The sequence below is a fragment of the Octopus bimaculoides genome, chromosome Z (genome assembly GCF_046866305.1).
Source record: "Octopus bimaculoides isolate indiv1 chromosome Z, ASM4686630v1, whole genome shotgun sequence".
NCBI lineage: Eukaryota > Metazoa > Mollusca > Cephalopoda > Octopoda > Octopodidae > Octopus > Octopus bimaculoides.
In genome coordinates this window covers 30,400,471-30,427,091 of record NC_142944.1, presented here as the reverse complement: position 1 = coordinate 30,427,091, position 26,621 = coordinate 30,400,471, and the positions used below count along the sequence as shown (strand labels likewise).

Below are 26,621 nucleotides of genomic sequence, written 5' to 3'. Positions count from 1 at the left end.
CTTAATCCAACAATTCTGCCTATTATGTAGTTTGAATGAGAAACTGTAACTAATGATTAAGATTATTAAGCCCACAAAGAGGTGAAAGAAGAGAGACAGCATAGCAAACGTTTTGGCTGACTATCATCCTGTACTCCCCTTGTTGCTAGCGAAATGGTATATGCTGGCTGTGTGAGCAACTGGTTGTTTTAATAGCGGAACAAACGGGAATTCCATTAGAAAAAGTTTTAAGTGATTTTCTCAGTATGTATAGGGGCTAGGAAAAAAATACAAACCACATTCCAATCTATGCACCCGTCTCTACATGTGTGCCATTTTTTATGCAAATCCACCCAGCCGTTTGGCTTTGAACCTCAAGACAAGAAAGAATACAATGATCGCCCCCATGTCCAATTTATATTATAAATATGAGGAAATGAGAAGAGACCAGGATACCTCGCAATGCAAGGTTTTCATCAAAATCCACCCATTGCAGTGAAACTGATTTCTGGAAGCACTGTATGGGTATATATTGTGTGTATGTGTGTCTGTGTATGTATCGTCGTCATCATCATTTAACATCCGCTCTCCATGCTGGCATGGGCTGGATGATTTGACATGGAGCTGGCTAACAGGGAGCTGTCCAGATTCCAACTGTGTGTCTCCAATTGGCATATTTTCTATGGCTGGATGTCCTTCCTAATGTTAACCACTTAACAGAGTGTACTGGGTGCTCTGTGTGTGTGTGAACACCTCAATCAAGTAATACCCTCCTTGCATCGCTCCCACCCCACCCATCTCCCCCATTGCAGCTCAATCTCCATTCCCAATACTGTTTTTCTCCCTTGCTGTCCAGAACTATCTCACATGTTAGCTATTGTTCTCTACACCCACATGTTACAGTGTCCATCTTGTTTCCTCATACTATACCCGCCTAGCTTTCTACTCTGCTTCTGCAGCCTACCTAAACATGCCATATCTCTTCCCCCCTTGTCAGTGATATCAACATTACTACCCCACTGCTAGCATCCTTCTAGTGTCCCCAACTGGTGCACCCTCCACCTTCAAACTACTTTCCTCTCTCCCTTTTCCCTTATCTCTTGCTCCCATACAGTCTTGCAAACCTTCACCAACTACAACTACTCCTACCTGAGGTGCCACTTGGACATTTCATTGTCCCTATCTCTTTGGAAATACTACCAGATCATTCTCACTCTTTCTCCTAAACATGAACAGACATGTAGCTCCTCTACAACTGTGCTTCCCCAATCTCTTCCCTTATATCTTAATCTCTAGTACCCCGCTCTTTGCATTTGTAGACTAGCAAGCTATGTGAAAACCTTAATAGTGCCAGTAGCATGAAAAAAGCATCCAATACACACTGTAGAGTGGTTGGCATTAGGATGGGCATCCAGCCATACAAACCATGCCAAAGCAGACAATAAAACATGATGCAGTCCTTGGGCTCAAACTGTCCAACTCATTCTAGCATGGAACATGAATGTTAAATGATGATGATGATGATAGATACATACATATATGCATGTATGTATGTATCTATGTATGCATACTTTTTTATTTGTGGGTTAACAAGGCAACCAATGGTTTCATCATCATTATCATCATCATTTAACGTCCGCTTTCCATGCTAGCATGGGTTGGACGATTTGACTGAGGACTGGTCAACCAGATGGCTACACCAGGCTCCAATCTGATTTGGCAGAGTTTCTACAGCTGGATGCCCTTCATAACGCCAACCACTCCGAGAGTGTAGTGGGTGCTTTTACATGCCACCGGCACGAAGGCCAGTCAGGTGGTACTGGCAACGGCCACGCTCGAAATGGTGTATTTTATGTGCCACCTGCACAGGAGCCAGTCCAGCGGCACTGATAACGACCTCGCTCGACCTTGCTCAAATGATTTTCTAACGTGCCACCGGCACAAGTGCCAGTAAGGTGACGCTGGTAAGGATCACATTCAAATGGTGCTATATACAGGCCACTAGCACAGAAGCCAGACAGCTGCTCTGGCAATGATCACGCTCGGACAGTGCTGTTAGTGCTCCACTGGCACAGGTGCCAGTCATCAAATAAATACACACACACACGGTGTTTTGGGATAAAGTTGATGACATAAAAGGTGACATAAAAATGTCACCTTTTTTTTCAAGAACAGCTTGATGTATTGGAGAATAATGTTGATGGCACTAGAGAGCACAAAAATTAGAATTGTAGCTGAGAAAATGTCAGCTGATATGGAAGACTGGAAGCCATCTGAATATTGGAAAAGATTCATGCTGGATGTGGAGGTGCCTGAAGGCTGTGGTGGGAGGTGAGGGCAGCTAATTTGAATAAACTGTCATCTCCCATCCATAATCTAATTGATATTTTTCATTTTTGGATGGGATATTGTGTTTTCTTTTCCTTTTAAGCAAACTATCAAATTTAGCCAAATACCCTGTATGTATATGATCAACACACACACATATATATTGTCATTATTATTTTATGCTTGCTTTTACATGCTGTGTTGAACATGTTTCAATGCAAGTTGGTTCTTACTTGGAGTTACTGCTCTCTTAGTTGGGCCAAGGAATATACCTTGCTCTTTCTAGCATGGTTTCTACTACTGGATACCATACCCAATGCCAAATATATTTTTTTAAAATTTTTCTTGAGTTCTATGCCTTATATGACCAGATATCTGGTTTCCAAGCTATGTAAAATGACTGAGAACAGGACAGCACATTGGAGGCTTCAAGGCCAGCAATGTTCAGGGGAGGGTTAAAGTCAATTACATCAACCCCAGTATTTGACAGGTACTTTATTTTATTGATCCTGAAAGGATAAAAGTTAAACTCAGTAGGATTTGAACACAGAATGTAAAGAGCTAGAAGAAATTCTTATTTCTTTATTGCCCACAACGGGTTAAACATAGAGGGGACAAACAAGGACAGACAAAGGGATTAAGTTGATTACATCAATCCCCAGTGCGTAACTGGTATTTAATTTATCGACTCCGAAAGGATGAAAGGCAAAGTCGACCTCGGTGGAATTTGAAATCAGAATGTAAAGACAGACGAGATACCGCTAAGCATTTCGTCCGGCGTGCTAACGTTTCTGCCAGCTCGCCGCCTTTATAAGCTAGACGAAATTCTGCTAAGCATTTTGTCTGCTGTGGTAACAATTCTACCAACTCACTGGCTTACAATGTGAAATATACATATTTGAAATCTACAAATGCATTTCTGTGAAACAAAAAGGCTGGATTATTAGTTATGATATCTATAACTATCGATACATACCTTGTTACTCTTTTCCCATCATCATCATCTTCAAACAAAGAACTGAAATATTTTTCTACAGCAGATTCAGTAAGTGCAGCTCTTAGGTACGGCAGATATGAAGGATGGCGGGCAATAACTCCTAAACAGGAAAAAAAAGAAAGATTTATATTTTATATCTGAGATTAGAGAAGTAGAATTGAAAATAACCAGATAACAACCTGGTAGTAGTGATGATGATGATGACAATTATGAAAATGATGTCAACGGTGGTGGTAGTGGTCGTCATCATCACCATTTTGATGGTAACAGCAACAGCTGCAGTAGTAGTGATAGTTTTGGTAGTTGAGGTGGTCATGGTATTGATGGTGACAGTGGTTGTGGTGATGGTCAGGTGTACAAACACTGAGGTCTTTCACAGGAAGTGACTCCAAACTATGACAGATAATAATAAACAAAACTCCTCTTATTACTTCAGCCTGTCAAGATAAACCAATCCCGTTCTGGCAGTGTCCAACCTGAAACAGGGCATTCAATAGACAGCTTCTATTCTCAACAAACTATTCAGTTTGTTGTCTTTCTACATGGATATATTCCAACATATATAACCAAACTACAACATCTATCCTTTCTAAAAAAGGATAGATGGCCAGCAACCAATCTGTCACCTTCACACCCACCCAACATCTCAAAATGAAGGAAACAGTCACCAGTCACTTCCTCCATCACTGTGAATCTCTCGCTCCAGTTACTCAAGTATGGTTTTCACACAGCCAAATCTATCAAAGTCTTGCTTTCCCATGTCACGTACCAGTAGTCTCACGTACCAGTAGTCTCACGTACCAGTAGTCTCACGTACCAGTAGTCTCACGTACCAGTAGTCTCACGTACCAGTAGTCTCACGTACCAGTAGTCTCACGTACCAGTAGTCTCACACCCTTGAGAACTTTTGGGAAAAGTAAGTTGTAGCAAATGACACCAACCAAACCATCAGTCTTGTTTGACATGACAAAGTTAAGTTACTTACAAATGGACTTCAACCAACTATAATTTCTTACAATGTGCACTGACTGGATTCTCATAGGCACACAGGTCATCAATTTTGGTCAACCTCAAGCTTTGGTTATATCTATGTCATTCATTTCTCATTATTGTTAATTTAACATCCACTTTTTCATACTTGTGTGGGTTGGACAGAATTTGTTGAGGTAGTATATTTTTATGGGTGGATGCCCTTTCCGTTGGTGACCCTCACTTGTTTCCCAGCGAAATAATATTTCTCCCATGGCCAGACATTTTAGAAGCAATGCATTTTAGTACAGTCACAAATACAGTCACAATAGGATTAACAAAATAATGAAGTACACCCATAAGTTAACAGAGTGTGAGTCAGGAAAGTAGAAGAGGAGGGTTGGCAAGGAAGGTCAGTCATCCTTAAAAATGGCTGTGAAGAGGCAACAAATTTCTTCAGGCCTTCCAAGCTTATTAGGCAAAAAGAGTTCTGGATATGAACACTAGAAAAGTCTTCGCTCCCAGGCAGTAAGAACCTTTGTTACACTACTGAACTGTATGACACAAACTTATATTTCAGGAGATGAGAAATGGATCATGCCTGTAAATCATCAAGTGTTTGTTTGCTCCACAGAACACTGAAGATTTGAGAAGAAATAGTGAAGTTAGATCTCAAAAACTGGTCACAGACAAGAGAATGCAGAAATAAAATGAGAAAAAAAGTCACAATTTTTACCAGACAAAATTAGTCACAGGAAAATTGCAATAATTTAATTGTATATATATATATATATATATATATATATGTATGTGTGTGTGTGTGAGTGTGTGTATGTGTGTATATATATATATATATATATATATATGGCTGTGTGGTAAGAAGTTTGCTTCCCACCTACATCGTTCCAGGTTCAGTCCGATTGCATAACACCTTGGGCAAATGTCTTCTACTATAGCCTGGTCAGACCAAAGCCTTGTGAGTGGATCTGGTAGACAGAAACTGAGAGTAGCCTGTTGTATATATGTATATACATATCTATGAGTGCGTGTCTGTGTTTGTCCACCACCAGTGCAGGTGTGTGTACAACCCAGTCACTTAGGGGTTCAGCAAAATATCTTGATAGAAAAGTACCAGGCTTTAAAAATAAGTACTGGGGTCAATACATTTGATTAAAAATTCTTAAAGGTAGTGCCCCAGCATGTCCACAGTCTAATAAGTAAATACGAAATATATATATATATATATATATATATAAACAAAACAAGAACATTAAAATCAGTCAAAGTCTGTGATTTTCTTCTGCAAACACACCAGCAATGCTAGTATGGAAAGCAGCAAAGATGATGACGAAGACAATGATAATGATGATGATGATGACGAAGATTAGGAAAATGATAATGATTTATAAATGATTTTTAAAAAGGTTTTAAAAAATTTACCGAGGAAATATTCAACATTTTTCGTATATAGGTCATGGTGACACAAATATTAAAAAAATTAATATTTGGCTACCCACTTTATTTCATCTCCTCGTTGTTATCATCACCACCACTACACAGCCATCATTATCATAGCAATTATCAACATAGCCATCATCGTCATCAAACTTACAGTCTGACTTTCTTTTTATTATAATCATTTTTGTACACAGGCTCAAGATATCCTCTCACAAAGTTGTGCTAATCCTATTTCCCTCAACAGGATATTGAAACAATCAAAACACAAATCAAGAAAATGCTATCACATTCATTTCCACTAAACATAAACAATATACAACTAGGTCCTTGAAGATCACTGGAAATGATAAACCTTTACAGTCACAGAAAATCTCTCCTGATAAATACATATCCTTAACATACAACCATTTCACCATAATGAAAGACATTCATCTTTTGTTCAATGTTAAAATATCAGTCTTCAGGATTAGAACATTTCAGAACTTTTGACATATTTGATTTTTCCATAAGTTTTTCTAAACTTCTCCTTCAATAATTGATTTTTTAAAAATTTCTTCTAGGTATAACTGGGTGTTTTGTGTGTATGAGTGTACATTTTTCTTTTGTTACTGTAAGATAGTAAACTAGTAAGACATCATCACTTCACAACTAAATATTCAGCTTGTTCCAAATGTTTGTGATGACTATATTTTCTCATCGGAGTTTTAATCTGTCCACAAGGAAGAGTTTGGTCAAGTGAGGTCATTCTATATATTACATGTAGTAACTACATGGATTACCTCAAGCCATTGAAGAAACCAATAAGTAGTAGTGATAGTTCAACTGGCTAGAAATAGTGACTAAACTGCCTACCCTATGGTTTAAAAAAAAAAGACACATTGGATAATGCAATCCAAGATACACTATTTGCAAAAAAAAAAAAAAAACACGACAGTCATTTTGTTGAATAATGTTGATGTGGAGCTGAACAACAACAGCAACAATATAGAGAAGCTCTAAATTTCCTCATTAACAGTTTAATATGTTTTAATGGTTGCTTGATTGTTTTAATTGAGATTAGATGTATTTGTTTTGCATTGGTTTATTTTGTCATCTGAACGCTGAGAGAACAGTTAAGTATTAAAAACAGTAGCTAACTTGCAAGAAAGATAACTGCTCTAGTTTGGATTATGGTGTGAACTAATGACAAGTGCTGAGTGAAACACACACATACATACACATAAAGAAAAAACAAAGTTGTTTATCTACGGGCCAAGTCTGGTGAAGCAGAACTATGATCAAAGGAATTCTTCCAGCTGTGACTGTCTTTTTGAAATATCTAGAACTACATTATCTTATCTAATATAAAATTGTAACAATAATTTTTACCTCCTGCCACTGTAGTAAGCCTGTCAGATGTTGCAGATAGAAAGCAGTAGAGTGTTATTTATTTCTATTCTCTTTTTTCTTATTGCATTGCAGTGTCATCAACTTTGTTGTATTTTTATTGTATGGTAATTGTTCTTAATTTCTAAATGAATTCTCTTTAAATTATAAGCATTTAGTTATTTCATCAATTTCCAAAAAGAAATAAAAATCATTTCCTTATTCAAGATATTAAGATGCAATTTGAGAGGATTTGGCTGTTATTTCTTAGCAGATTCAGTGACACAAACAGTTTTAAAAAATTAAACCCAAATATACAAGTATATATTTACCAATATTAGCTGAGTTTCCTTTATCCCCGCTGCGTGTATAGGCCAAATCTTTTAAGTAGAATTCACAATTACCAGTTGGCAAGTTAGACTCTTCACTGTTTGCAGAGCTTTCAGAGACATTTTCTTTCAAAGTTGGTGAATATTCAGAAGGTTGGTAGCTTTCTTTCAGTTCACCATTCATATAAATTTGTACCTAATAATAACAACAATAATAATAATAAAAATAATAATAATTTATTTCTTTATTACCCACAGGGGAGCTAAACATAGAGGGGACAAACAAGGACAGACAAAGGGATTAAGTCAATTACATCGACCTCGAAAGAATGAAAAGCAAAGTCAACCTCTGCGGAATTTGAACTCAGAACATAATGGCAGATTAAAATACCACAAAGCATTTTGCCCAGGGTGCTAACGATTCTGCCAGTTCACTGCTATAATAATAATAATAATAAAAATAATAATAATGGGCAGCAATTTTGGGGTAGGAGGATAAGTCGATTTCATCAACCCTAGTGTTTCACTGGTACTTAATTTATTGACCTCAAAAGGATGAAAGACAAAGTCGACCTCTAAGTTATATGTCCTCAACTCTTCCTCTCTTTCATCAGAAACTTCCATTAGTAAATCTCTAAATTTTTGTCTGTTCCCTGGGTCTTTGAGCTTCCATAGTCTTCTTTTCCAGATTGTTTTACTTCTCCGAGTCTTTTGAGCTCTAATTCTGATGCAATACCATGCCCTGCTGCTACAGGCAGTGGCTCTCAATGCCCTGATACAGTACCAGGCTGTGGCTCTCATGGATCTCGATCTTAACTAATTGGAAGTGTTATCATGGTACCCTTCAATCATTGGGCAATAAACTGTGCTTGCAAAGACCTGTTGAGTCAAGTGAAGTCATTGTCATGGCCAATTCCAGTACTGCCTGACTGGTACTTGTGCCGGTGGCACATAAAAATCACCATTCAAGCATGGTTGATGCCAGTGCTGCCTGACTGGTCCCATGCCAGAGGCACGTAAAAAGCACCATTTAAGCGTGGTCGATGCCTGTGCTGCTGACTGGCTCCCATGCTGGAGGCACATAAAAAGCATCATTCAAGCGTAGTGGATGCCTGTGCTGCTGACTGACTCCCATGCTGGAGGCATGTAAAAAGCACCATTCAAGCGTGGTCGATGCCTGTGCTGCTGACTGGCTCCCATGCTGGAGGCACATAAAAAGCACCATTCAAGCGTAGTGGATGCCTGTGCTGCTGACTGGCTCCCATGCTGGAGGCACGTAAAAAGCACCATTCAAGTGTGGTCGATGCCAGTACTGCCTAACTGGCCCTCGTGTTGGTGGCGCATAAAAAACACCCACTACACTCTCGGAGTGGTTGACATTTGGAAGGGTAAACTTTACCAGATCAGATTGGAGTCTGGTACAACCTTCTGACTTGCCAGTTCTCAGTCAAACCGTCCAACCCATGCCAGCATGGAAAGCGGATGTTAAACAACAATGATGATGATGTTTTGCCTTAGTGTAAAAGATGAGTGATAGCAAATATTCTGCTCAATACCACAGATTTTCTAGTCAGTTGTTTGACCTTAACCAGTTGAACATGTTCCTTAGTAGCTGACAATATGTGCATCTCTGATCACGAGCAGAATTACAGGGGTAGCATCATAGCCATGTGTCGAGAGGAATTCTTTGGGGGATTGAAATAATTCACCTCTGGTAACATGGGTGCTTTGTTCATCATCCTTAAACAATCCTTATTCAAGGACCTTTTGAGCAGGATGGGCTACTCGACCTGGAGAAAATTCTAACTGGGACCCACCTACAAGGTCATGCGCTATTTATCTTGATATAAGATCACCATATCATGCACATATGGTCGTGATGCATGCATCTGGTATACTCTTATCAGACGGGTAGTCATGATGGATATACTGGGCTTCGTATGTTTTACTCCAGTGTCACTTTGGTGGCATGCACTGCTCTCTCATTCAATAATAATGATTTCAAAGGTCAGCAATTTTAGGGGAAGAGAATGAGCTGATTACATTGGCCCCCAGTCCTTGACTAATACTTTATATCATTGACTTTGGAAAGAATGAAAGACAAAGCTGACATCAGTGGGATTGAACTCAAATCATAAAGAGCTAGAAGAACTGCCACTAAGCATTCTGTCTGACACACTAATAATTAATGTGAGTGCACCATCTTCTCATTTATCATAATGATGATGATGATGATGATGATGATGACGACAACGACGACGCTGATGAGAAGAATAATGACAATGATAATGATGCTGATGATAATAACAATAACAATAATGATGGTAATGTTATTGACAATGACGGTGGTAATGTTATTGACAATGACAGTGGTGTTGGTGGCTTTGGTGGTGATGGTGATGGCAATGATGATGGATGGTAATAACTAAAATACCAGGATATAAACATTATGCAGGAAATATATTATTAAATACAATAGTTACCAACAAAAGCTAAAGAAAACCCTGCACATATTCAAGATATGCAGTGCTACCTTGCTTGTGAAGTGAAATACCACATCAACAGCAACAAGGGTACTGAAACAATTGCTTTTTGGCATTTTTGTTACAAATAAAGTGTATCAACTGCTGCTACCACCACTGTCATCATCGTCATCATTGTCGTTGTTGTTTTAATGTTTTGTTTTCATGCTAGTATGGAGTACTAGCACAAATGCATCTTACCCATGCAGTGTATCATAACATTTAATCCCAAATTTGAGCTACACACTTTAGCTTGTCATCTTTAATCTTTTTCTTTTTCTTTAAACTCTTTCCACTGCCATCAAATAGAATATTTTTTATCCAGCATTCATTACCCAGCCACATCACATGAGTTATATAGTAGCTAGAAGCTTTGTGAGTGGATTTGATAGATGGAAACTGAAAGCAGCTCATCATATATATGTATAGACATATCTATATATGTGTATCTTTGTGTCTGTGTTTGTCCCACTACCACTACCACCACTGCTTGACAACTGGTGTTGGTGTGTTTATGTCCTTGTAACTTAGCAGTTTGGCAAATGAGACCAATAGAATAAATACCAGACTTTAAGAAAATAAGTACTAGGCTTGATTCATTTGACTAAAAGTTCTTCAAAGAAGTGCCCCAGTCTAGCCACAGTATAATAACTGAAACAAGTAAAAGTTCCCAGCGATGTCCAATGAATTTCTCATTTCCCCTTCCACCAAATACATGACTGATTCGTATATATTAATGTAGAGTAAAACCACACAACTATTTTTTATAATAATAATAATAAAAATAATAATAATAATAATAATGATAATTAATTCGTTTTATTGGCCTCAAGGGCTAATATCAATTAAAAACATGTAAGGACAAAGACAGGACGAAGGTTACAAAAGGTTTTGTCCGAAAAGGTAGGAAAGTTCGTCTAAACAGAGGAAGAAAACGGAGAAAGATATAACAAATAAATAGATAAATAAATAAATAAATAAATAAATAGAACTCCCAAAGGGGGAGGTGCTTCGAAAAAGGAAAGGTTACACGTAGAAAAACCCATAAAACCACAGGAGCCTGGTCAGAAAAAATAAGAAAGAATAATAATAATAATAAAATAATGAATTAATAGTATGCAGTGCTCAGCTGCACTGCAACTTGTTGGAAAAGGGTACAAAAAAAGAAGACAGATGGCAGCAGTAAATCAAATAAAGAAAAACAATGATAGCTTGAAGTAAATGCACAGTACACAGGATGAAAAACACAAAAAAGAGTCAGAAAAGTGAACAGTAAAAGAGTCATAAAGAACAAAGGGTGCACAGGCATGTCAGGAGTAGTGTTGGAAATTTTCTGGAAGCATGGAATTTTTTAAGGATGCAGAGATTTATTCAAAGCAGGAAAAGCAACACCTATGATATTTTTACCTTTTTTCTTTTTCTTTTTTCTTTTGTAGGTCATTTGAGATTGGCTAAACAAATCTCTTAATACTCTTGTATCAAAGTCCTAGTCTGAATACTTGCAGCAGAGTGAACTCAGCATGAGAGAGCCCTGAGTTGGGTTTGTGGCATTAAGTCAATGAGTGAGTGGAAGGGAAATAGAGGGAGTGAGGGGGAGAGAGAAAGAGAGAGAGAGAGGGGAGGAAGGAAGGAAGAAAGTGGATATAAACAATAGGGGAAAGGGATAAATTTTGAAATTATAACTTACTTTAAGTTCATCTTTTGGATAGAGGAACGAAAATAGCTTCAGCACAGGTGAACTGAAAATCAAATAAAACATAAATATGAATTAAATATTGAAGACACAGGAATGGGTGTGAGGTTAAGAAGTGAACTTCTCAACCACATGGTTTCAAGTTCAGCCCTACTGTGAGGCACCTGGGCAATGACTTGAGAGTGAATTTGGCAGATGTAAATGTGTGTGTGTGTGTGTGTGTGTGTATTAGTGTGTATGCGTGGTGTTTGTTCCCCCCACCCACTACTTCTTGGCAACTAGTGTTTGTTTGTGTTCTGTAACTTAGTGGTTTAGCCATAGAGACCAACAGACTTATAGACAAAGACTGGGGTTAACTTGTTTAATGATAACCTAGAAGTACTCCAGCATGGCAGAATATGTCACAATTTGTTTACCACTAATGAGTGACACTAATTGGAATAACATTGCATACTACAAGCTAACAAGGGAGAATCTATGTAGTCAAATGATTTGCAGGAAATAGCAGCCAAATCACACACTAACATCTTTATAGAAAGTAGTTGAGAGGGTCTTCCAATCAATGTTGACTATGTGACTACACATGTGTATGTAGTCCTGAGCAAGATTTTTTGAGGAAGACTGGCTATTGTTCTTTTATGCAAGTCTCCCTTTACTATACCATTGATGTTTACACAAGGTGTCAGTGTTATTACAGAGATTGACACCAGAACACAAAAGGTCAGATCTTTTTTTCCTGACCCTCTGACAGTTCTACAAATCTACCACCCTAGATTTGTACACTTTTATCAACTCTAAAAGGATAGAAGGCAAAGTTAATCTCAGCGAGATTTGAACTCACAGAATTAAATAAATAGTGTGAGGCATTCAATCTAATTTTCTAAAAACACAATTTAACATCTGACTATTTTGGTGATTATGGATGGAATGCCTTTGATCAACTGTTCTCTCAGTCAAGACATAGGTTACTTGACTTTCTAGAAACAGCAGCTTATTCTTACTCAAATCTCACCTAACCAACTTTAAAAAGGGCTAGGATAGATTGATGCCCCAGCATAATTGTAGCTTTAAAGCTGCAATCATATATATCAACTTACTTGGAAATGGATGCGATGCATTCAATTAAATAATAAATAATCATCATCGTCATTTAACGTCCGCTTTCCATGCTAGCATGGGTTGGACGATTTGACTGAGGACTGGTGAGACCAGATGGCTACACCAGGCTCCAATCTGATTTGGTAGAGTTTCTACAGCTGAATGCCCTTCCTAACGCCAACCACTCAGAGAGTGTTGTGGGTGCTTTTATGTGCCACCCGCACAAAGGCCAGTCAGGCGGTACTGGCAACGGCCATGCTCAAAATGGTGTATTTTATGTGCCACCCGCACAAGAGCCAGTCCAGGGGCACTGGCAACGATCTCGCTCGAAAGTCGAAAGTCCTTACACATACCATGGGCACAAGTGCCAGAAAGGCGACGCTGGGCACAGGTGCCATCACAATTTCGCTTTTGCTTGCCCCAATAAGTCTTCGCAAGCTGAGTTTCATGTCCAATGAGGGAGACAACGTTGGCACGGGTGCCAGTCGTCGAATTTAGTTCGATTTCACTTGCCTCAACAGGTCTTCGCAAGTGGAGTTTAGTGTCCAATTTAACTCGATTTCAATTTCACATATTATATATATATATATATATATATATATATAAACATGCATATCTTGGTACATGATGTCACCAATGGTGCAAATGCGTATTTCATGTTATTTGCACCGTGACGTCTTGTACCCATATATGCACATGTGTGTGTGTGTGTGTGTATATATATATACATATATTATATATTATTTATTACACACACACAAACATATGTAATCACACAAAGGAGATATCAAAGGAATGCAGCAAGTAACAGATTTTTGATGGAGGGAATCCATCAAATGCATGCAAGCAATGAAGGACAGACATAAAAATGAATATGGTGATTTGTTTGTCATTAGATTGTATCTAAGCTGAAGTACTGTTTTGATGGGTTTAGTCAAACAAATCAACTTTTTTTTACTTTTTCAAAATCTAATTCTCATTCTATTAGTCTCTTTTGCCAAACTGCTATGTTACAGAGACATAAAGAAACTACTACTGGTTGCAAAGCAGTGGTTGGGGACAAGCACAAGTATGCACACACATATAGATATGCATGCACACACCAAAAAGAATTTATGTTCAAAATTATAAATATTGCCAACTTTCAGAATTCTTGTGGAGATTCAATACTCTTTACACACACACATACACACCCAGAAAGACATGGGACAAGGTGGTGAAGCATGATCTTCGAATGTTGGGCCTCACAGAGGCAATGACTACTGACTGAAACATTTGGTGATATGCCATGCTTGAGAAGATCCATTAAGCCAAGTGAAATCGTAGTTGTGACCAATGCTGGCATCATGTAACTGGTAGGTAAAAATTACCATTCAAGCACTGGGCATCATAGAAGTAATATGGTTGATACTAGTGTCATGTAACTGGCACCTGTGCCAATGGAACGTCAAAGCATCCCTTACACATCCTTTTACATCAGTTCTCCATGCTGGCATGAGTTGGATAGTTTGATCAGAGCTAGCAAGCTGGAGCACTGCACCACGTTCCAGTCTGATTTGGTTTAATTTCTATGGCTGGATGCCCTTCTTAATACCAACCACTTTACAGAGTATGCTGGGTGCTTTTTATGTGACACCAATATGGGCACTTTTATGTGACGCCAGAACAGGTGCTTTTTATGTGGCACCTGGACAGGTGCTTTTTACGTGGCGCCGGCACAGGGCTCTTGCAGTCCAATCCCCTTCAGCAGGGGGAGCAGCATTAACACTTCTGCTGTGGAGGACGGGTCTTCACGTAGATGTCTAAAATTATCCCTTAGTGAAAATTACATATATATAATCCACGCTATAAAGTGGTTGGCGATAGGAAGGGCAAAACAGAGCTTAATGTAGTTCTTGACACACTGGATCCTTGTCAAACTGTCCAACCCTTGCCAGCAGGGAACACAAACGTTAAATGATGTTGACGACACGACTATTAGTTTCTGTCGGTCAAATCCACTCACAAAGTTTTGATCAGCCCGAGGTCAACGACACTTGTCGAAGGAGGGGCGGAGCATGTGGTAGGGAAGCTACCAATCTCACGCGCGCGCACACACATATATAAATATAAAAAACGCAATAGGAACAAAAACGCAATAGAGGACAACAAAACATCAGGACAGATAGATGATACAAAAGCGAACAAGAAAACAACAAATATATATATAGACACACAGGTATAGACGTGTGGGTGAGTTTTACGTGCATATCCATACGTAAATACGTAGATGTATGAACATATAATATACTATTTTTATTATTGAACGCCCTTTTTTGTTAGTTATATAATTATACAGAAATATACATGTATGTATAAACTAAAGGTTTTGTTTGGTCTACTATGACGGCAAGATATTAATAAAGTGTATCAAATTTTTTCACTGTCAATTAGAAAAAAATATTATTTATTCCCTCTGCATGTTTAAAATAACGTAGTCATGGCACGAATAACAACATACGGGTTATCTCCCCTATTAATTATTTTCGCCAAGTTGACCCTGATTGAATCGATATGGACATACGAGCAAAGTCCTTTCAGGCAGGTTATCTTTGTTTTTCCGTCTCTCTCTTTTTTTTTTTCGTTCTTGTCGAAAGGGCATTGGTACTACTTAAATACAGAGGTCCCGACAATCTACGTAACGATATAAAGGGGAGGTAATCTAGTTTTACCAAAACTAGTGTGACAACACATAAGCGGTCTTTGTAGAAGTCTGCAAACGATCCGAAGAAGTTGGATTTTTTTTCAAAAGTCATGGTGTGTTACGCACAAAGCATTTTAAATATACGCTGTGTGGACGTGTAATGACACTTATTGCTGATACAAGCACAAGAGATGGGCTAAAGTATCGTTGTCCAAATCATAAACTCCTAAGGAGTGGAAGTTTTTTTCTTTAATAGCAAATTTATGTTGAAGGAATTGTTGATGCTATGTTGATAATACAGAGAAATTTTTGAACGTTGCAAACAATACTTGTTTACAGTGGTTCCAGTATTTCAGGAATATTTGTTCGAATTGGCTGCTAAAAAATAATCTGCAAATTGGAGGACCAGGTGTTATTATTCAAATAGATGAATCGTTGGTTATTAATCAAAAATATAACGTTGGAAGAGCAGTAAAACAAAGATGGATATTTGGTGGAATTGACTCTGATACCAAAAAGGGTTCATAGTTTTGGTAGATGACCGTAAGAGTGAAACACTTTTGCCACTCATTCAAAAGTACATTCTCGCCGGAAGTATCATTCATAGCTATGAATGGGCTGTATATGGTATTCCAGGCGTGAGTGGAATATCTTTGTTGCCAAACAATTATACACATGTTCGTGACCCTGAAACAAGCGCTCATACAAATCTTGGGGAGAACATGTGGAAGAATTGCAAATGCAACTTTAAAAATTGTGAATCACACCTCGACGAATTTATGTGGAGGATGATGAATCCTGATGCCTTCAAGTTACTATTTGTGCACACGGGTCAGTGGTACAACCCAAACATATAACTAACTATTTTATTCTTTTATTATAAAATGTTCGAATACATTAAAATTTTTTAAATAAAGATTATGAAACTTGTAAATCGGGTGCACACCACCTAACCCTAAAACTTTTGGTAAAAACATTTAGCTGTTATGTCTAGCCGGTCCAAATACACCATAGAGACTCCTTCAGTGTCGTTAACCTCATTTAAACCTTGACTGAGCAGATCTCTGATCAAAGACATTTCAGCTTTGTCCAAACCGCCCTTTTCTTATGTGTAATTTAGCTGCAATCACACAAAGTCTATCTCGTTGGCACCTATTACTCTTTCAGCGGGTTTCCATTGACCGATAACTCTGATTGCTTATTAGAGTTCACTCCCTTAACAAATGACAATTGAATACTGTCTGTCTGTCTTTCTCTCTCTCTCTCTCTCTCTCTCTCTCTCTCTATATATATATATATATATATATATATACATACATATAGATAGATAGATAGACATCATACACACACACACACACATACAAATGCACCTGTAAACGAGAGAAATGCGATGAGTGATAAATCACGTTTATCATCTCCACCTATTTCCACATTAACTGTTTAAATTTTATTTCCGTTCTGTTGGGTGGAACAGATTTTTACGTATTTTCTCTTTTTAATCAAATATTTAAATATTGTTAGGATATATGTATTCTCCTTTTGTTACTATTCACTACTCCACTTTGAAATAGGAGTTGTAGAACCAGTTTCTGTCAACAGTTGTTAGCCCTGCTTTGTCAACAGTTGTTAGCCCTGCTTTGTCTACAGTTGTTGGCTCAACCCCAATAGTTGAAGTAAAAGTTTGAACTCATGGCTACATGATCAAGTGACCATCCACTGCCTTAATTTCTTAGTCATTCTACTTGATGTTTTGGTTAATACATACGATTTCAGAGTCAACTGAATTCCTACTTTTTAAAGCAGTAAACCAGAATCAGAATGTGACTTGACTGCCAAAAATTATTTAACTCTTTAGCATTTAAACTGGCCATATCCTGCCAAAATATTCTACCTGTTTTATGTTCAAATCAGCAAGATCTGGCCTCTCATACCTACAGTGCAATGTTATTCTAAAAATAACATCATTGAAATCTCAAAGTTATGAGATAAGTCGTTATTCAAAACAATGTGTGAATAAGTATTACATTTGAGAGAGTAACTTGAATACTAAAGGGTTAGAAAAAGAATAGAGACACACTTTCTGAATAAAATCACTACAGATTCCCCTCCCCACAATAAGTTAAATTCACAAGTCTCTCTCCATAGCCAAGAAAGAAAATATTTGGCAGTGAACTCTGATAATGTAGAGAAGCTATGGTCAAATGTATTCCTATTGTGACTACACAATATAAACCATCCAACTCATGCCAGCATGGAACATGGACATTTGATGATAATGTTAGCTGATGCTATCAAATATGTTCTCTCCTTGTTTAAGACAATAAGGTGTGATTTGAGGGAGATTTGGACCCTATTGCTACTCCTTTGTGTGGTTGGTAAGTCATTTTAACCTGTTGGTTTTAGTTTTTCAGAGAAACAATAGCCATTCATTTCATTTAATAATTGACTAGATAACATAGAAAGGGACAAAAACAAACCCTTCATCATCACCACCATCATCATTTTATGTGTGCTTTCATGGTGAAATAGCTTGGGAAGGTTGTCGATGGTTTGAGTCATTTCTTATTGGGAACAGAGCTTCCAGTAATAATGTCATTTGGCTTGGTTTCTATAGTCAGAGGCCATTTCTATTGCCAGTCACTTTACAATGTGTACTGAACACAGTTTCTCATGGCCCCAATATTAGAGTACTCATTAACGAAAAGTGTGTATACCAAGGGGAGGAGTAAGAGAATACCAGAAACAGGTAGTTGGGGCAGGGTGGTGGATAAGAAAATATGTACAGAAAGTACTCAAAGGCTTAGAAGTACATATTTTCTCAGGTAAATTTAGGAAGGGGATACAAAAGAGTTTAAGATATAAGAAAAGATCAGAATGGATGAGAAGTTAGAAAGGGCAAGAGTATGATGGGTAAAGATAGGGATATTTAGTGGTGGAGTCAATAGAGGAATAATTGGCAATAGAAGAGGTGAACAAAGGTTAAGAGTTGATGATGGGATAAAGGGACAAAGTAGGCATTAGTTGGCAATAAGAGATAGCTCACAGATGAAGAGAGAGTGCTGGATGATAGGGTGAAGCTATGTGGCAGGTATCCAAATATAGCCTCTCACTGATGAGCCTAGAGAAGGGTGGAGAGATGGAGAGCTATGAGTGATGAGGAAATGAGGTGGGATCATCAAAGAGAAAGTAAACAAATAAACCTCAGAACACTTCCACCTGGATTTCATTAGTTGCACACAACACATTCAGAATATACAATATAATAATTTGTGGAAGTTGTAAAGAACATTTATATATACCCTGTATACACACACACACACACACACATATATATAATCACACACTTTACAATATACTATAATGTGCAACACATTACCATTTCAATTAGAGCTCAATACTAAAACTCTATTAATCTTCCAAATTCTTGTATAGCCCATTTAATTGAGTATAAGCAGCATAAATTTGAATTCAACCTATAATAAAGGAGAACCAAATCCTAAAGTTGAAGTATTCTCAGAAAACAAATTAATGATGTTTTGAGCCTTCATAATAACCATCTCAATAATCTCATATATATAAATGAATATAAGCAACCAGGTGCAATGTTATACTATAAAGGTAAGTATATATATATGCTGGCAGACGGAATTAACCAACCATGAACCGTTTGAGCAGTCACCACTGATGAAGTCTATGGTGTAGACAAAAGTAAACTTAGTCTGATTGATCCTTGAAACGGTCATGGGGAAATTACTTTCCCTGTCAGTATATGTATATATTTGTGCTCTTCTTACAACATTAAGAGTATTTTAACTCTTATTTCTAGAAATGTAGGTGCTTTGTCACACTTAGTGATGTTTGAATATATATATATAAGTATATATATATAATCTCGTGCATGTGTGTGCACATGCGTGTGTGTATCTCATCTAAACTCTACTTCTTGTGTCAGGGTGCATTTTGATATAGATGGAGAAGCCTGTTGTCGCACTACAGCATATTGCCAGTCAGTATTGTCCTTTGTCATGTCCTCTGTGACATGTGAAAACAAAAACAACACAACATGGATATTAAATAGATAGAATAAATTTCCATACAAAATAGCAAGTTAAAAGTACTTACACCCTAGGTCTTCCTCCGGCAATAGCTGTTAAGCCTGGAGCTGAGAGAAGAAAATAAAAGAATCAATATTTCTCACTTTTCTCTCTAGATTTCTCTTTCTCCTTTCTGGCTTTTTCACAAACATTCACATACACACACATATATACTTGCTCACACTTCTAATAGACACCTTATAATAGAATATCCAAAGATATTCAAGTTCCAAGTGAGTAACATGATAGTTTAAGTGACTAGTTATAATTGAGTATATAATATATAAAGACGTTTGTGTGTTGGCGTGATATGTGTGTGTATGTACATATGTAATTATAATATATATATATATATGTGTGTATGTGTATATATAACTCACAACCTATGTAACCTCCTGGTCCACAGTTTTTTCCCTAACCCCACCTCCCAACCTGGCTTGCTCCTGCCCATGCTGCTGCACTTGCCCCTACCTCTCCAACACCACCATCCTCACAGGTACCCATCATCATCACTATCATATCACTGACTCCTTTACCTGCACTTCTAGCAACATCATTTACTGCATCTCCTGCTCTTTCTGTCCTTCTCTGTATATCGGTCAAACAAGACGCTGCTTGGCTGACTGGTTTGCAAAGCACCTCCAAGACATTAGACTCAGCAATGATACCCTAGTCTCATGCCATTTCTGCTCTCCCGATCATTCATTACAACACCTGTCTGTGTTTGGATTGTCTTTGCACAGGGACCATCCAGACTCCCACCTTCACCATGAACAGCAATTAATCTTCTCTCTTTGCTCCTTTGTGCCGCATGGGCTCAACTATCCTCCCCTCCACTTCTCTCTTCATCTGACACCTACTTCCTCTCTTCACTCTTACCCATCTCTCCTCTCTTGCCCTGACACTTCCTCTCTTCACTCCTACTCACTTTCCCCGTTCATTGATACCCCCTCCATCCACACATCCCACTCCTGCATACACCCCACATCCTCACCCCAAATCCACACCCTACCCTCATCCCCACATTCCACACCACACCATTCCACACACACTAGCACTGACCACTTCCCAGCACCCACACCATCATCCACACACCCATACATTACAGACGCACACATTTACACACACACACATCCACATGTAAAGTCACCAGCCCCTATCCACACACACACACACCCTCTCACATACACACATGCATGCGCACCTTTGTTTTGGGATCACCAATACTTTATTATCTTCCTTTCTTTCCAGCTCTCCTGTCTAACTGCTTTTGTCCAACCAGTCGCCATGATTGACTGCTAAATCCACAAGTTTTTTTTTTTTGTTTTATTCTGTTTATTTCCTCATGTTCCTTTCTGTTGAAGAGCATAGGCTCGAAGCATAAAAGACTTTCTCACCTTCCCGAGCATCAAACTAATACACCCGCTTGTTGTTTATACACCTGTCTTTGTCTTTTGATTTTCTGTAAATTTCAACTATATATATATATATATATATATATATATATATATATATATATAGATAGATAGATAGATAGATAGATAGATAGATAGATAGATAGATAAAGAGAGAGAGAGAGAGAGGGGGGAGTGACTGAAAATGAAAATGCAAAACGTTTGACATTGTTTGAAAAACATTTTTTGAATAATGCCAAATGTTTTGCTTTTTTATTTTCTTTTTTTTAAGTCATATCCACCTACTTAAGGAGAAACCACTTCTAGCTACCTTCGATAAACAGTCTCAATACCACACTTTTCATTTGCAGTTTAAGCTGAAGTCTTAGTGATAAACCAAACTGAGTACTCATAGTACATACGTACGTACATACATACATATATACTATGAGTACTCAGTTTGGTTTATCACTAAAACTTCAGCTTAAACTGCACGTACATATGTACATGATCAAAATATTCTATTAACATCACAATGCATAAGGTGTCCTTCTCTTTTTTAAGATGACAGGATCTTATCTGAGAGAATTTAAGATGATATTTCTAGCAGCTCAAACAAACACACAGACTCATTTGACAGATTTTAGTGATAAAAGTTCGTCTATGAAACAAATGGTAATCTTTATTTTAATCTTAAGCTAATCATAATAATCTATGAAAAAGAGGAATAAACAATAAAGAAAGAAACATACCCATGCCTGTCCCAGCAGGTGCTATCTCTCTTGACAATATCTCTAATGCTTGTTTCTTAGGGTGGTGTGCTGCCATCCAAACAGCCAGTTGGCGAGGTTCCTGATGTTCAGGGAGTTTTTTTGGAAAAAAAAAGAAGAAAGAATATATTTTGATAATAAAATTTTTTTTAAATATATTGAAAATATAGTGAAATTTTAAGTGATTTCTACAGACAAAGATAAAAGAGTTTGGTAAGGATAAAAGCTATCACTGGAGTTGATGGTAAATGAAGGGACAGTCTTGAGACTGGTGATCTAAATGGGTGAAGAAAGAAGATTTTGCTAGATTTTTGCCAAATGCAAGCATTATGGAATTGGATAAAATTTGGGTAGTTAAACATAGAAGCTTCTTCACCAAAATTATACTAATGGAACAGTCAGGGTTGATGAGTGATATATAGAGGGATGCTACAAAGTTGGTACAGATCTTTTTGAAAAGGAACCAAAAGAACCAAAAACAATTTAAGACAAAAGAGCTTGCAGCAATGGAATGTATGAAGGTGTCTTTTGATTTATAGATAATAGTTGCACCAAACTTGAGATGGTAGGTGAAAGCTACTCAGTTAATAGCTGTAGGTGATACTTTCTTTGCCTCTACTACTCCAATGCAACTACTTAAGAGAGTCATTAATGTGAGTCATGAACTTTGGTTGCATGAGTGATATGAAGAGACATGCCTAGGTGGATAGTTTTGGTCATCTGCTTAATGATTTTGTATAGGTCAAGCATTTGCTGCCAGGATGAGTTAGCATAAAAATACAGAGCTCTGAAAGTTGGTTGAATAGGTATGATGTAGGGTTGGGGAAGCAGAGAGGTTGTTCAGTATGTGGATGTGTAGTGAACGACTTTGTTTACACAGAGTTCAACTGAATTGATAGGAGAAGAAGTAATTGTAATTAGATAAAGGATAAGTTTAGAGATTAAAAAGACCACAAGTATATATGAGCCTGTGTTGATTAAAGATATATGTGAATAATTATACTATTGCAGAGATCAGAGCACTAAAAGATTCAGTTTATACATCTACAACATTTGTATGAGAAGAGCCAAGATTTCTGTACATTGAAGTTGTTAGAGATGATGACTTCAGAGGGGAATGACATGAGAAATAGATCACTAATATCAACATTTCTAAATTACGTGGCACCTGTTTTTTTAATTATGTTTGTTACTTATACTCATTAGTTTTACAGTAATTGTGCTGTTTATAGTGTACATTTTATACTCACTTACACTTACATATAGAGTGAAATGATTGTGGTAATATACAAACTTTCAACCTTTCAGTCAAGATTCCATCAAACTATTGGCTCTGTTAGTAACAACCCTATCGAGAAAATATTTAGAAATCTTTAATCATGAATTTTCAAAAGACAGGTTTGCCTACACCTTTTGATATTAATTCTATTTTAAGTGACTCTTTTTTAAGCTACCAGTACAAGACTTAGTTGTTTCTGAATTGAAGAATGACAGAAGCTGCAGATATATATATATATGAATATTAAAAAATTTATATACCTCTTTATTTTCATTCTTTGACTCAAATCCTAAAATTTCAACGTTGACTCTGATAAAATCTCCAAGTTTAAGCTGTTTGAATATATTTCGGCATCTAACAGTAAAGTACAAGGCACTGATTAATAATTAATGTAAGAAAGAGGTGGCAAGTTAGCAGAATCATGAGCATGCCAGGCAAGATGTTAAACAGCATCTTGTGTCTTTATAAATAAAAGATGCGTGTATCAACAGTATAGTAAATAAACTCATATAGAGGAACACAAAACACACACACACACAGATATAGACACAAATGCACATGCAGATAAAGATACATACCACAGAAAGACAAAATGTAGTAAGCAGAGCAAGAAGAGAATTGAGGAAGAGGTCACAGAATGTGTGACAAAAGAGCATTTAGAGAGAAACTAAAATAATAATAAAACTGAAGTGAAGATCAATATATATATATATATATATATATATATATATATATATAGTGCATATGTTTGATTGGCAAAAATATAACCATCCCCAAGAATAACAATATCTGTTTCAACACATGATTTCACCTCAAGAATCTTGCAAAACAAATGCATAAACGTAAAAAGTATTATTACTGTTTAGCTCCAAGTTGATGGCTATGGGCATTCAAACAATAGCCATCCTTTTTTTTTTTTTTTTGGCAGATAGCGGATATCCAAGACTACAGTATCCAATGTCGCACTGTTTTTAATACTGAAGGGGTGAACTGAGGGAAATATAGCTGATATTTCTAGCAGTGTGATTACTTTAGGTATGGAAATAGAACAGAGGAACTACAGAATTTGACAGTTACACATCTTGGTCATGGACAAAATACCTTGAACTATACCACACTGTAGTACCTACAAACAACTGGGTAGACTGGACTGTTGAAAGTTAAGTGAGTTGATTATGGACACAGTACAGAATAAATAACAGACTATGATGTTGTTAATTCATTCATCTAGGGATCAAGAAAACATTGAAAGATAAAACAATAACATACCTTTTTAAGATGGCATCAGTGGTTTTTTTGGCTTTTTCTTCTGCCTGTGGTCCACCAATACAGGTCACAGCTGTGACACGGTAACCATCAGCATATGTGGCAGTAACCTGAAAAGTAATGAGCAAATCAGCTTTCAAAGATTTTTTAAAAATCTTTTTATATTTCTTTATCCTTTGAAGTCTTGACAATTTTATGCTTCTTCTTAGCTTTAAATGAAAACATAGTCATCCAGTTAAGAAATTTGCCTTGTTTCTGAGTTCAATTCTACTATGCATAAAAATCAAAAAGTTATAAACTGTTTTTCAAATGATTTGGTCAGAAGGCAGCACTCTGAAAAGGCAGCTCCTTTCAGGGATTTCCATATATGGAAAGATTTTTGACACCTCTCAGATTAGAGAAATGGTCTAAATGTATACAAAAGCATATATGATTACTCAGTTCCATGATTCCGAAATATAGCCAATATCTGAAACTGAGTATCACATGTGGTATGACATGGCTGTGTGGAGGTGCAGGCATGACCTTATTGTTAAAAGGTTCACTTTACTACCATGTAGTTTCAGGTTCAGTCCCACTGTACAGCACCTTGGGCAAAATGTCTATTACTATAGTCCCAAGTTGATCAATGCTTTGAGTAAATTTGGTAGATGGAAACTGTGTGGAAGCACATCATGTATGTATGCATGAATGTGTATGTATGTATGCATGCACATTTTTGCATTTGTGTCTTGTCCTCTACCACTGGTGCTGGTTTGTTTACATTCCTGTAACTTAGCAGTTTGGAATGAAAAAGACCAATAACAATAATCCTTTCCGCAATAGGCACAAAGCTTGAAATTTTGGGGGAGTGGTCAGTCAATTACACCCCCCCCCAGTTCTCAAATGGTACTTAGGTTATTGACCCCCAAAAGAATGAAAGTCAAAATTGACCTCAGTGGCATTTGAACTCATAATGTAAAGCAGAAGGAAATGCTGCAAAGCATTTTGTCCAGCATGGTAATGGTTCTGCCAGCTAACACAGCCAAAAGACATTACTGGAACGATCCAAATGCTATAAACACTGTTGTGGTGCTAATGATTACACCCAAGCAATTTTATTATTATTACTGCTTTTGCTGCTGCTGCTGTTAATGCTACTACTGCTGCTGCTGCTGCAACTACTACTAATACTACTACTACTACTTACTACTACTACTACTACTACTACTACTACTACTACTACTACTACTACAAATAATAATAATAATTAATTCGTTTTATTGGCCACAAGGGCTAATATCAATTAAAAACATATAAGGACAAAGACAGGACGAAGGTTACAAAAGGTTTTGTCCGAAAAGGTAGGAAAGTTCGTCTAAATAATAATAATGGCACAATTTTGAAGATAGTTGATACCATTGATCCTAGTACTTGATTGGTGCTTTATTTTATTGATCCAGAAGGGAAGAAAAGCAAGGTTGACTCCAGCAGGAACTGAACTCAGAATATAAAAAGTTAGAAGCAAAGCAAGGTTTTTATTTGAAAATTCTAACAATTTTTCCAATCCACCACCCTAAATTACTGTTTCTGTAATTATTCTACCAGCATGCTGCCTTAAAAGTAATAATAATAAAGGTTTCCAATTTTGGCACAAAATCAGCAATTTAAGACGGATGGTTGTGTTGATAACACCAAATCTAGTGCTCAAATGATATTATTATTGGTTAAGGTAGCAAGCTGGCAGAAACGTTAGCATGCCAGGCGAAATGCTTAGCAGTATTTTGTCTGTTTTTATGTTCTGAGTTCAAATTCCGCCAAGGTCAACTTTGCCTTTCATCCTTTCGGGGTCGATAAATTAAGTACCAGTTGCATACTAGAGTCAATCTAATTGACTGCCCCCCCCCCTCTGCCCCAAAATTTCAGGCCTTGTACCTAGAGTAGAAAAGAAATGATGGATCTATTTTAAAACGGGGGCCACATTTTTCATTAATGTTTTACGTAGTGTTTTTGGTACGGAAAGACTTTCAAACTTCGTATACTTATCTATTTTGTGTTATAGAACAGAAAAATATTTTTGTATTCGAATTTATTTCATGTAAAAAATTGTCTTATTTCGATAATTTCAACCAATCACTGACAAGTATTCAGTTGTTTACATTTACTCCTTTGGCTCATTAAGCGATGTAAAGCGTATTTAATCTCCATACCTTCGTTTTATTTGCTTTTTTCATTTTAAATTTGCTTTAACCCTAACCTTAACCCTAACCCTAGGGTTAGGGTTAGGGTTAATTGTTTCAGAATCGTTTGTTTATGTAGTCGGCACTTAATGTATATCGGCTGAATGGACGTCAGTGATTGGTTGAAATTACAGAAATACGACAACTTTAACATGGAATAACTTATGGATTTCTTTTT

The 26,621-nt window shown here is 37.1% G+C and overlaps 1 protein-coding gene across 2 annotated transcripts in view; it reads right to left on the bottom strand.

Annotated features, from left to right (window-relative positions):
- Window positions 1-26,621, bottom strand: part of LOC106882171 (uncharacterized) — a 139,602-nt gene that overhangs the window by 3,628 nt on the left and 109,353 nt on the right. For both annotated transcript variants that reach the window (XM_014932757.3, XM_014932756.3), the window contains exons 11-17: window positions 24,228-24,334; window positions 23,219-23,312; window positions 21,662-21,761; window positions 19,544-19,583; window positions 11,635-11,686; window positions 7,429-7,621; window positions 3,284-3,404 (exon numbers count right to left, since the gene is read on the bottom strand). In XM_014932757.3, coding sequence (XP_014788243.2) covers window positions 3,284-3,404; window positions 7,429-7,621; window positions 11,635-11,686; window positions 19,544-19,583; window positions 21,662-21,761; window positions 23,219-23,312; window positions 24,228-24,334 — 707 coding nt within the window. The remainder of the gene's footprint in view (window positions 1-3,283; window positions 3,405-7,428; window positions 7,622-11,634; window positions 11,687-19,543; window positions 19,584-21,661; window positions 21,762-23,218; window positions 23,313-24,227; window positions 24,335-26,621) is intronic.